The sequence below is a fragment of the Thermochaetoides thermophila genome, assembly GCF_000221225.1.
Source record: "Thermochaetoides thermophila DSM 1495 unplaced genomic scaffold scf7180000011818, whole genome shotgun sequence".
Taxonomy (NCBI): domain Eukaryota; kingdom Fungi; phylum Ascomycota; class Sordariomycetes; order Sordariales; family Chaetomiaceae; genus Thermochaetoides; species Thermochaetoides thermophila.
The window spans coordinates 2,677,143-2,688,458 of NW_006383034.1; the positions used below are offsets into that span (position 1 = coordinate 2,677,143).

The 11,316-nt window shown below is 52.0% G+C and overlaps 4 protein-coding genes across 4 annotated transcripts; 2 read left to right on the forward strand and 2 right to left on the reverse strand.

Moving 5' to 3' along the window:
* Window positions 1–1,442: 1,442 nt before the first annotated feature.
* Window positions 1,443–2,561, forward strand: CTHT_0047150 (uncharacterized protein; the record flags this gene model as incomplete). Its single annotated transcript, XM_006695022.1, has 2 exons — window positions 1,443–1,469; window positions 1,530–2,561. The coding sequence occupies 2 exons, from the start codon at window positions 1,443–1,445 to the stop codon at window positions 2,559–2,561; spliced, it is 1,059 nt and encodes a 352-aa protein (XP_006695085.1).
* A 1,499-nt stretch (window positions 2,562–4,060) lies between these two features.
* On the reverse strand, window positions 4,061–5,499 carry CTHT_0047160 (40S ribosomal protein RACK1; the record flags this gene model as incomplete). The annotated part of the gene is made up of 5 exons (XM_006695023.1): window positions 4,061–4,486; window positions 4,676–4,993; window positions 5,065–5,191; window positions 5,260–5,297; window positions 5,458–5,499. 5 exons carry the CDS (start codon window positions 5,497–5,499, stop codon window positions 4,061–4,063), a joined length of 951 nt encoding a protein of 316 aa, XP_006695086.1.
* A 552-nt stretch (window positions 5,500–6,051) lies between these two features.
* Window positions 6,052–7,223, reverse strand: CTHT_0047170 (uncharacterized protein; the record flags this gene model as incomplete). The annotated part of the gene is made up of 2 exons (XM_006695024.1): window positions 6,052–6,866; window positions 6,923–7,223. 2 exons carry the CDS (start codon window positions 7,221–7,223, stop codon window positions 6,052–6,054), a joined length of 1,116 nt encoding a protein of 371 aa, XP_006695087.1.
* Window positions 7,224–7,963: 740 nt separating this feature from the next.
* Window positions 7,964–9,346, forward strand: CTHT_0047180 (uncharacterized protein; the record flags this gene model as incomplete). The annotated part of the gene is made up of 1 exon (XM_006695025.1): window positions 7,964–9,346. The coding sequence occupies one exon, from the start codon at window positions 7,964–7,966 to the stop codon at window positions 9,344–9,346; it is 1,383 nt and encodes a 460-aa protein (XP_006695088.1).
* Between the last annotated feature and the right edge of the window lie 1,970 nt (window positions 9,347–11,316).

The following is an 11,316-nucleotide window of genomic DNA, read 5'->3' on the forward strand; positions in this document are numbered from 1 at the left end:
AGTACCTTGTCCTATATCCGCATGAGACATCTTTTATGTGAGGCTTGCGATAAGGCATGAAAGAGTTTTCTCGGATTTGTTATCCGGGTTAAATGGAAGGATGATATAATTTTAACTTCACTCACGAAGGGAAGGATCGTGGGATCATAATGATCTCAAGGAAACGGAATAATCTAGGAATGACTGGTAACGGAATTGAAAGAAATGGAATATGGAATGGAAATGGATGGATGGATGGTCGATGGTACTACACCGAGAACATAGGGACTCTTTCATATCCAAGTGCGTAGAGAGCTTACCTCAGTCCAAAGCTCATTGCGGGCTAGGTAGTTTACCTTTGACCGCGTAGCCTTAACATGTCAGGGTGATGGTGGTGTCAACACCAACAACCTATGCAACCCTCAAAGCCCCCGGGCTACGCCCAGCCATCTTACCTTCTGGTCCAAGACCTTCGGACATATCGGCCAGGAGATGTCAATCCCCGAGCCCTCGCGAACCTACGATCAACCGCGGCCTGGGTAAGCTTAACCCACCGCCCGGCATTCTTGGCATCATCTTGTCCGAGAGCAGCCCCACCCAGAGCAAGGGGTTTCCACAGCAGCTGAGCGCGGCATCGGAACTTACAATCACCGATGCACCAACCCAAACCCCTAAAATGAGGCCACTCCGAGACTGGCGTCGGAGATAACCCAGCCGATGGAACTGGCACGTCTGCAGGATTCTGTGAATTTGTTGGATGAAGGAGGGCCCAAAACAAAGCAAAACCTGGAGATGGGAGGGGAGGGGAGGGGGTCCACATAGATGGAGGGAAGAGCAGATTCGCTTTGGGTTTCCAGCCTTGTTCATCGGTCACTGTCAACCAGGCTCAGGTTCCGTCGGCGCGGCTTGGTCCCGATTTTGTTAGGAATGAGTCTAAGGTCTTCTTCAACATGGGGTAATATTCGTGTCTGGCGCTAGCGTTGCGGAAAGCGGGAAAAGGATTAAAGGAAATACTCAGATGGTATGAAAAGGGGACGCCGTCCGCCGCGTCAGTTAATCGCATGCTGTTATGTTCACCTTGCCCGACCAAACTTGACCTTGTATTACCGGTTGCTCAACAGTCAAGGCAGTCCTCGGGTCGGATATAACACCCTGGAGATTTTCTTGAGGCGCCGCCGTTGCCATCAGCTGTGTGACGCGATCCATTTCTTTGTTGATCGAATCGTGCACACAAGTAGCTTACCCAGCTGCATCTGGTTCGTTTTCTGCTGCTGTTTACGAATGCGATAAGTTGATATCAAATTCTCTAGAGCCAGGACAGTTGGCAGTTGCTGCGCCTGGTTGATGATCAAAGGTGCTTCTTATCTGAGAAACTCTTGTTCCATCAAACCCTCGACTGCAACGCCCCTAAACCGCCAAATCAACCATCCTAGACTCCGTCTCTTACCTATACACACAATCCAATGGCCTCCATCACCCAAGGGCTCATGGTAAGTATCGCCCTACCAACAGACAACCCTCAAACCAACACTCACTAATACCAATTCCAGCCCCTCCTCCCCCGAGGCGGCCCCTACCCGCCCTCCGGCGCCCAACTAGGTGGCATCCCCACGAAAAAAGTCGACGTGCCCACCTCGGCCGTGCTCCTCGCCCTCTTCTTCGCCGGCGCCGCCACCCACATGACCGTCTTCCAAGTGAACCGCCGCCGCGGCCACTTCTTCATCTTCTCCGTTCTAGTCTTCGGATTCTGCATGGCCCGCATCATGGGCCTGGTCATGCGCATCGCCTGGGCATGCAACCCGACGAATATCGATCTCGCCATTGCTGCGCAGGTGTTCACCAATGCGGGTGTGCTGGTGCTGTTTATTGTGAATGTATTTTTGCTAGTCAGAATTGTCAGAGGAGAGGCGCCAAAGGTGGGGTGGAGTCGCCCTGTGTGGGTGGCGTTGCGCGCGCTGGTCGTGTCTATCATCGCTATGCTCGTTATGGTGGTTACCTGCAGCGTGCATAGCATGTTTACGCTCAACATGGAGACGCGCCAGAAGGAGAGAAAGGTTCTGCTGTTTGCCGGCGTCTACATGAGCGTTATTGCATTTCTTCCTATGCTGGTCATCCCGATTCTCCTCTTACTCAAGACGATCGCAAAAAAGAATATCGACCTCGGCGAGCGCGAGGACTTTGGTACACCCGACGTTGCCGGCCGTATTCGCACCAAAATTACCTTGCTCTTCGTTGCCTCTGTCTTACTTACTATCGGCGCTGGATTCCGCGTTGGCGTCAACTTTGCTACTCGCCCGGCTTTCAACCCTGCTTGGTGGCATCACAAGGCCGCTTTCTACTGCTTCAGCTTTGCGCTGGAGCTGCCCGTTGTATATATGTACGCTCTGTTCAGGTTCGATAAGCTGTTCTGGGTGCCCGACAAGAGCTCGAAGCCCGGCGATTTCTCGAGGGGTGTCGTTGCTGCGGATGATTGCGACCAGGAGGACGAGGTGTTGGAGGAGGGTGGGAAGTCGGGTAATTCGGGCGCTACTAGTACGAGAGAGAAGGAGAATGGAGGGAAGAGTGATGCCCAAGCTGTTTAAGATCATGAGTTTTTAGGTGGTGGGCTCTGGATGTTGGAATGCCAGTAATGATGCACGCAAGCTGCATGGTGTAGCTGTGGCGTTGGGAGTTCTGAAAACTCGTGTTAGACATCACATCCATGCAACGTTTCTGTAGACGATAGAGTTTCATTCTCTTGATAGCAAATATACCCCGATCTGTTTTCATCTGTCTGTGCTCCATCTTATTGAGAATTACTGCGTTGAAGTGGACACAAAAGGTGGATTGACTGCCTGGATGTCAGGAAGAGATTTTTAACCAAACCATTGGTTTGCATTAAGACATGCTCTGGCTCCTGCCATATCACATCAAGTACGAGGACCTTCACCACGGTAGGTGACATGGCTGCTTTCTGTTTTTTGGAGAGATTATCTCAAAAGGCTTCCTCAAACAGTTGATCTCACTTTTAAACCTGAACGAAACATAGCATTCGCAGCACCATTGTTAAGTGCGTTTTGTGCCTCCTATTACCACAAGTACCGTAAGGTTGTCAGACACGTTCCCTTTAGCTATAGGTTAGCGTTCTGCAAAAGACGCCAACTCCATCCTCTTCAACCGTTTACCATCGAGCCTAAGCACCTCACGCTTAATGCCCTCTCAACTTCACTCTCGCAACAAGTATCCAATGAAATCGCGAAAGTCGGTTCATGTCTGGAACCCTTCCATTCCTACCTAGCTACTCTTGAAACATCAATCACTACCTTGTGGAACCAAGACATTATTTATGCGACGGTAACGCAACAGCTACATGGCCCTCACTAAGTCAACGTTTATCAAACCGAGCTGGAATTTTTACAACCTCCATGGGTTTACCCTATCCGTCAGGCACAAGTTTAAATTCACCAGATGAATAAGGCATGAATGAGACTTGCTGTAAGTTCAACGGCGTTGAACCTGACTGCATTTAAACAAGCTCTCAACCCTTTGAAGCTTGGAAAGCCTTCAAGCCGCCGACAATTCTCTTCATCTTACTGCTTACCTCCCGGCTATGTCAGAGGCTTACACGTTCCTCAAGACGAATGCCGGGTCATTGGCTCTGGTTGAACTTGAGCTTTATGGCTACTTAGGGTCCATCTCCTTCTGGAGTACCGTGTTCTCAAAGTCATACGGGCAGCACAGTACACACTTCTCTACTGACACACACTTACCTCGCTTTTCAAATAACAAAAACATCATCACATCACAAGCAGGAACACACCTCGTTGGTTCATGGGGTTGCTCATTTGTCCGATCTGCCATCTCGAGATGACGTCCGCTGCAAGGGTGCCATGACAACATGATGCATTTTTCCCAGCCCCCCTTTCATTTCCATTCCATGAAAGAGACCAAACGCGAGACAAGAAGTCCGAAGTACGCCCCCACCATGGATTCCCTCGAAAGCCCCTCCCCGCAGCGAAAACGACGATGCAAACCCCATCCTCCCCACACTCCTTCTCTCCCCCGGCCCCGACGCCGACGCCCACAAACGCGCACCCGTTCCTTACGCCCTCGACATGACGCCCCAGGCGCGGATGATGCCGTCCGTGTAGCCGGCGAAGAGGGTCTGGCCATCGGCGCTCCACGCAAGGGAGACGCACTCGGGCTCGCGGCTCTTCTTGCCGACATTCTGGAACTCGGGCTTAAGCTCGTCGACCTTGCTCTTCTTCTCGAGGTCAAAGATGATGATGCTGCTGGCAGTGGCAGCGCACAGCCAGTAGCGGTTGGGAGAGAAGACGAGAGCGTGGATCTCGTCGTTGGCGTTGAGCGAGTAGAGGTGCTTGCTCTCATTAAGATCCCAGAGCATGGTGGTGCCGTCCTTGCCACCTGAGGCGCACAGAGAACCGTCGGGGGAGATGGTGACGGTGTTGATGTAGCCGGTGTGGCCGATGTGGTCGGTCTGCAGCTTGCAGGATTGGAGATCCCAGACCTACGTCTTGTTAGCCATGAATATCTCTCGGCTCAAAAGCTTGCAAAATTAAGCGTAGAAACAAGTCGCTCAGTGCATGGTGAATGTTGGTCTCACGGCCTGCGGCGAAACAGGCTCTGAAGTAGCAAATACTAGAGATATGCAAAGCATCATAGCGAGCAAAAATGGCAAGTTTTTGCAGAAACATACCTTGACAAGCTTGTCCCAGCCACAAGAGACAATCACGGGATTCTGGGGGTTGGGCGAGAAGCGGACGCAGGAAACCCACTCAGTGTGGCCCTTATCGGTAATGGTGTACTTGCAGTCGCCAAGGGTATTCCACAGCTTGATGGTCTTGTCGCGCGAGCCCGAAACGATCTGGCGGTTGTCGGCCGAGAAGGAGACCGACAGAACGTCGCCAGTGTGGCCGACGAAGCGGCGAGTGGTGGTGCCGGTGGACAGCTCCCACAGGCGCAGGGTCTTGTCCCAGGAGGCGGAAAGGGCATAAGCACCGTCCGACGAGATCACCTGGCGGCCTATCAGCACAACACCATTCCTCCAAGAGAATTCTTCATGATTTCTTTTGCTCGAGAACGTACGCAGTCGGAGACGATGTGGGAGTGGCCGTGCAGACGGCGCTTGGGGTAGCCGTACTGGGTCTCGTCGCGGGTAAGGTTCCAAATGATCAGGGTCTTGTCTCGGCTGCCGGAGAGAAGCATGTTGGGGCTGTGGTTTTCACGGTGAGCGCAGGTTCCTTGACGTCAAAGCTATTCTCACACGGATTCGGTTCGTACTTCTCCATCGACGTGGCCAAGCTGGTGACCCAGCCATTCTGTGCGCAATTGTTAGTCTCCGAGTTCCAGACAAAAGCTCCCAGCCCGTTGCAATCGACGAGACTACGCCGCGAGCTTTGCGATGACAGCTGCTGGCGTCGTCCTCGTCGTCGATCGAGCTACAATCGCAACGAATTGGCAGTGAAAAAGGCGACTTACGTGGCCCTCCAGGGTGCCCTTGAGGATGAGTTGCTCAGCCATCTTGACGGTCCTTCCTGGGATTCAAAGATCGGTGGAAGAATGGTGAGCTGAAAGGAGCCGCGTTTCGTCGGGGGTCAACAGAAATCGGGGCACTGCGGGAGCTGAGGATTTCCGAAATTTTTGTGCGGCGGAAATAGGGCCCGATCGTGGGGCAGGCCGCGCCAGTCTGTGGCAGCCCCACCAGCTGGCAGGCCCAGATGCTTAGTCAGCATAGGCCTTATCGATAGCGCTGCTTCTATTGGAGAGAAGCAGCACTGAAGCTGCACTGATCAGTTTCCTGCCCCAGAACATCCAGGCATCCATCCCTGCCATCGCGATCTTGTCCTCACTTAAAGTCCCAGGTTCAGAATAAATAAGCTGAACCCAAAAGACACAACATTCCATGTTCGATATTGTTGAATACACTTGTAGGGTATCGTGATGCCCGTCTAGATCCCAAACTCCAAGCACCATCCGTTTCCCATGTCCCGTGTCCCAAACCAGCCGAGCCTAACCCAAATGTACATATTAGTCAGTGTACTCAGTATTTCGGAAATCCTCCAGTTATAGAAATCAATGCTTCCCAGCTGCGTTGCCCACAGCCTTTCTAACACCGGGGCGAGGCACCTCTTTGCGGCAGTATGCTTTCTCCGTAGAGACAATCATGCTGTGGTCGGCGATCTCGACCCTATTCTTGTCGCCGTTGACAAGGCTACAGATCATGCCCCCTTCACGACGCTTCCCCTTGGTTCCATCCTCTAACATTTCTTTCATTGCCATCTCCCACAAGTTGTAGCGGTCCCGGCGCGCAGCCTGCCTCTGCGCAGCCGATCGAATCTCTTTCTGTTTTGCGACTTTTGAAGCACGCATAAGTCTTCTAAGTGCCTCTTCACCTGCTTTAGCCTCCTTTGCTGCTGCCTCCCGAATCTTCTTGGGGTCGCCATGCGGAATTTCTTCAGCCGCAAGCGGTCTCTGTGGTTGCGGTACCGGTGAGCCTTCGATGGGCTCCAACGGCGCGTCTGGATCGAATATTCCCCAGTCGTCAGACACGGTAACGGCGTCGACGCTTTCGGGGGTGTACTTGTATGTGTGTATACTCGGGAATGCGGGGAAAGAGGCGGGGATGTACGGTTTTGAAGCTTTATCCTTCGCGCCATCCAGCTCTGGGCCAAGGATGGGTAAGTCAGGAACGATGCCATCTTCTCCCGGTAACGACTCGTAAACAGGTATCCTCTTGGATCTCGGAATGGGTGGTTTCTTGTGTGGCTTTAGCGCCGATGTAGTCAAGTTGAAGCGCTTCAGGGTCTGCTCAAAGTCGGTCGGGATAGGATAGGAGCGGCGTGCTGCGTTGGTGAAGTGCTTGACGTCTTCAATCATAGAAGTCAAATCTGCACAACGGCATAAGCATGGAACAATCCAAAAAGAGTACCCCGGTGCATCATACATTCTTCTGCCATCAATACAAAGCTCTCAAAGGCCTCGGGCGTAGCAGTGTCGAAACCGACTTTCTGCAGGACCAGAGCGATGCTTCGGCGCAAGCCCGCCTTGGCCAAAGCATCGGTGGTCTCCATGAATGAATGGTGTGGTGAGGACCCAGGTCTCTCAGCGAACAGAATAGTGTAGGGCGACATCAACTTCGGACGCTTTGTGCTCGCGCTCGCAGTTTGTTGGTCGGCCTCAAGCGGCCGCTTCCGCGACTCGGTCGGCATGCCTTTAGCTTTAGCTTCGAAAAACGCTGTAGCCATATTGGGCGCTCGGTACTTGACGATTGGTATCTCCAAACGGAATAAACTCGACCTCTTTGGGGCTTGTCGACTCGAGGCCGCGATGAATGAGTTGGCCAGGCGGGTGAGAGTGCTCGATTCAACTCGAATCGCGTTGCTGCGAACTGGAGACGTGAAGGCTCAGAGCTGGCGCGCGGCGGAACGCTTGGCATCTGTAAGGAGCACAGGCCATGAACCTTGCGCACGGATCACTGATTCGGCAAGGGTTGGGCGGGCCACAGATTACATCACAGAGGAAGCCCTGCGCTTAATCACACATCCGTTTGCCGACAACGGAATTGCTATTGTCGTGCTCAACTGACCCGAAAATAGGTACTAAATAACTAAATATCATTAAAAACCGAAAAAGTAAAATCGGTAGGCCATTTTGAAGTGATATTGGGCTGATCAACGCATAATAGCGGCGTAGAGGCTCGCCGTCAACTCCCACAACGCCCATGATAATGATCAATTGAAAAGTCCAAATTTATCTCAACCAGTACTCCTATTGTCTCGTCCTGTCCTATTCCAAGAGAACCTGACGGAAACATAGAAACTGAACTGTGCTGGAGGTTTCAAGTGGAGACGAATGTCTTGTGGCAGACCCGCCGTCGGTAATAAATGTCAAGAACGCATCCATCTCCTCCAATTATGTGCCCTTTTTGTAATACAAACCCACAACTTTCCATCACCGACCATTAAACTTACAATAGCTTTATTCAATGGCCACAATCGCAATTCATGATCTCATAACCCTCCAACAAGGCGGATACCGTGACGCCAACCTAACACATCTTAAGCTTGCCTCCCCTTTAACCTCCTTTCCTGAGGAGATTCTCTCTCTTGGCCTGTCCCTCACAACCCTCGACCTCTCAGGGACAGGCCTCTCTTCTCTCCCATCCAATCTGGGCGCTGCCCTGCCAAATCTCAAAACTATCCTTCTAGACAACTGCAGCTTCGCTATCTTTCCCTCTGAAGCTGTCTCCTCCTGTCCGAACCTCACAATCGTCTCCCTCGCGAATAACCAAATCTCCTCCATCCCAGAGGACATCCCACTCCCTTCCGCGCTAGAAACCCTCATCGTCACCAACAACCGACTCACCTCCCTTCCTAAAGTGCCTTTTGTCCCCTGCAAGAACCTATCTATACTCCGTCTATCCCATAACTCCCTCACTTCTCTACCACGATGGCTCTTCACCTCTCTCCCTTCCCTTTCACAACTCTCCTTCGCGGCCAACCCCTGCTGCACAGCTTGCCAAGTCCCAAACGGCGTTCACCGGGGGTGTTGTGCGCTAGCTGATATCCCGTTCAAGGAGCTTGAGCAGCAGTCTGAGGAGCCAGTGCCGAGCTTGGGGTTTACCACAGCGACTGTTTGCAAGGGGCAATGGAAGCAGAGCGAGGAGTATGCTGAGGAGGTGGCTGTTCTGACCTTTTGGGGGAAGAAGGGGGAGCAGGAGATGGATGTGTGGATTGAGGCTGGGGCTCACGAGAGTTTGCTATCTGTTTGGGGACGGGTAACTGGGCATCCAGGGGAAGATACCGACGAAGAGGAGGGTTTTAAGGGAGCTATCGTTGCGCAGCTCGTGCCCGAGGGGTATTACCCCCTTGCTAAACCCCCATCTGCTCTCGACTTGGGCATCAGCAGTACGACGGAGGAAGACTCCCAACCTCTCGAACTGAGCCACTCCTCCGCGCTAGCGATGTTAGCCTCCATTGCTGGCGCCCTCTCCCATCTCCACGAGCAGGGTATCGCTCATGGGAATCTTCATCCCTCCAACATCCTTGCCAGCACAGAACTCGAACATGCTTTGCTTGTTGGCTTCGGGGAAGCAACTATTTACAGACATGGCAATCTCAGCGAGAGGTCCGGGGTCGAAAAGATCGAGGTACTAGCGTTTGCAAAGGTGTTGGAGCATGTACTGGGGCTGGTGAAGCCTGGATCTGAGGGGGATGAAGAGAGGGAGAGGTTGGTAAGGAGGGGCTTGGAGGAGTTAAGGGCCAGGTGTAGCGCCCCAGGGGTAGAGGAGAGACCGGCATTTGAGGAGATTAGGGAGGCGTTGGAAGAGATGGTGGGGTGGAGGAGGATGATGAGGATTCCGGGGTAGGATGACGGGAATGTCGATGTGATGTCCGCGGTTTGACGAGACGAGAACTTATGAAATGCTGGAATCTTCGAGATACCAACACATCGTTCTGACGACTTAATGATTTTGACAACCATCTATGAAACCAGACCTCGGAAGCGCATTGAACAGTTGGATAACACACACTTCACAGATTCCGGGTTGCACAATCTCATCATAAAGCCTACCCCTATCTTTCAAGGATCTTATTCCCATTCCCAGGAACTTGCCGGCCAAGACTGTAGCTGGCACCCAAAACAAAGTGACGAGACTGGGATTAGAGATTTCAGGCCCCCGATCCCAGCCCTAAGAAACCGGGACACCTGATCCGGCATATCTTCGGCCACTCCGCACGTGCGTGGATGTCTCGGGTCTTGTGTTGCAGTCACCATGTCCTATCGATCTGCTCGGTAGGTAAACACACAAATGGTTGAAGGGATAAGGGGCTTAAGTAGGATTGGAGGTCGGGGTCAGTGCCATGGCGGTCACTGGGGAGTGAGAAGATAGAATCTGCTTAACCAGCGAGAAATCTTGCTTTTGTCAGTCTTGATTCATCTCTGTGTTCGCTTCCCGACAACAAATGTTCATTTCTATCAGGATTGGAATTGGAAATCTATATCAATACTGATCTATAAGTAGACCTGAATCTTGTCTTTCCATGCCGTGAGAGCATCGGGACGGCGATGTGCCACTCAGTTAGAGTTTACCAACTTATGGACTGTTTCCAGGTTCTTGCGATGAGGGTTTGTTACCAACCTGCCGATACAGTTAGATACATCACAAACTCATAGGACTTCACACAGTATAATACCCCCTGGTTTGTTAGCCCAAGACTTCGGGATCAGGGAATACCTAACGACATCACAACTCAACCACAAAACAACCATTTTCCAAGCAAAAAAGCGGAATCAGTAAATAGAAGACTCATCGCTTGATTATACCAACTCATTTTCTACCCAAAACTGTTTTTGAGCAAGAAGACGGCAGTTTAGAATATAGGGCTGACCAGGACCCCTGTCTCAGGTTTCTCATAAACAAAAGGTTAATTGCAATGTGCAGGCAAGACGTGATACATTTATAGCAGACTACTTGGAGAAGACCGTCGCATTCTTTGCTAACTGGCGGTTGAGATTGTCCACTGGGACGATACCGATGTCTGAGCTGGACTCCCGTACTTGTTGTAACGTTAGTAAATCATCCGGATCATAATATGGGATAATTGTTAGCGATGGAGGGTGTGGGATGCCTCATGGGAGTCATCTCTGCGCAGAAACGACTGTAACAGCGAAACTTTTTCGTTTCTTACAAGACAAGTCCTTTTGCACAAAAGCCACTCACTTCGACGAGAGAGGGAAGCTTTCAAAGTTCTTCTGGCTGGACAATTAGGTATAGGCTTGTGTAGTGCTATAACCATCACTGGATGTGCCACGATTTGTTGGCTAATTGGCAGGATTTTCCTCGCAAAGTTAGCGCCGCAGAGCTAGCCAAGACGCTTACAAAACAAACTGTACCGCCCCTGCCGCACAGGCAAGTGGAGCTTACGTTATGGGGGCTTGGACTTGGGACTCTTTCTCAACGCTCAAGTGATCGTTTGTCAGATTCCAGCTCACAGATTCTACGTTTCATCGGACAGTTTTTCTCCAAAAAAAACCGCGCCTCATCTCCATCACAGACCCCCCACCGGTCAGCAGCGGGCCAATGCCAGTGTTCGCTCCTGAATGCTGCTGTTGCGCGCATAAGCCAGCGTGGGATTGAAGGCATGGGGCATTCAGCCACGAGCACAAGTTCGGCCGCCCGTCAACCGCCCCAACAGCTGGCGTCGTTCAAAATTTCGTCCTCCCATCCAGCCCCCACCTACACGAGCTGGCGCGAGAAGGACTGCATCATTTCTTGCATCAACCGAGCGCCGATCCGCGCTCAGCGCGCTCATTTACGACCCTCATGATCCGATG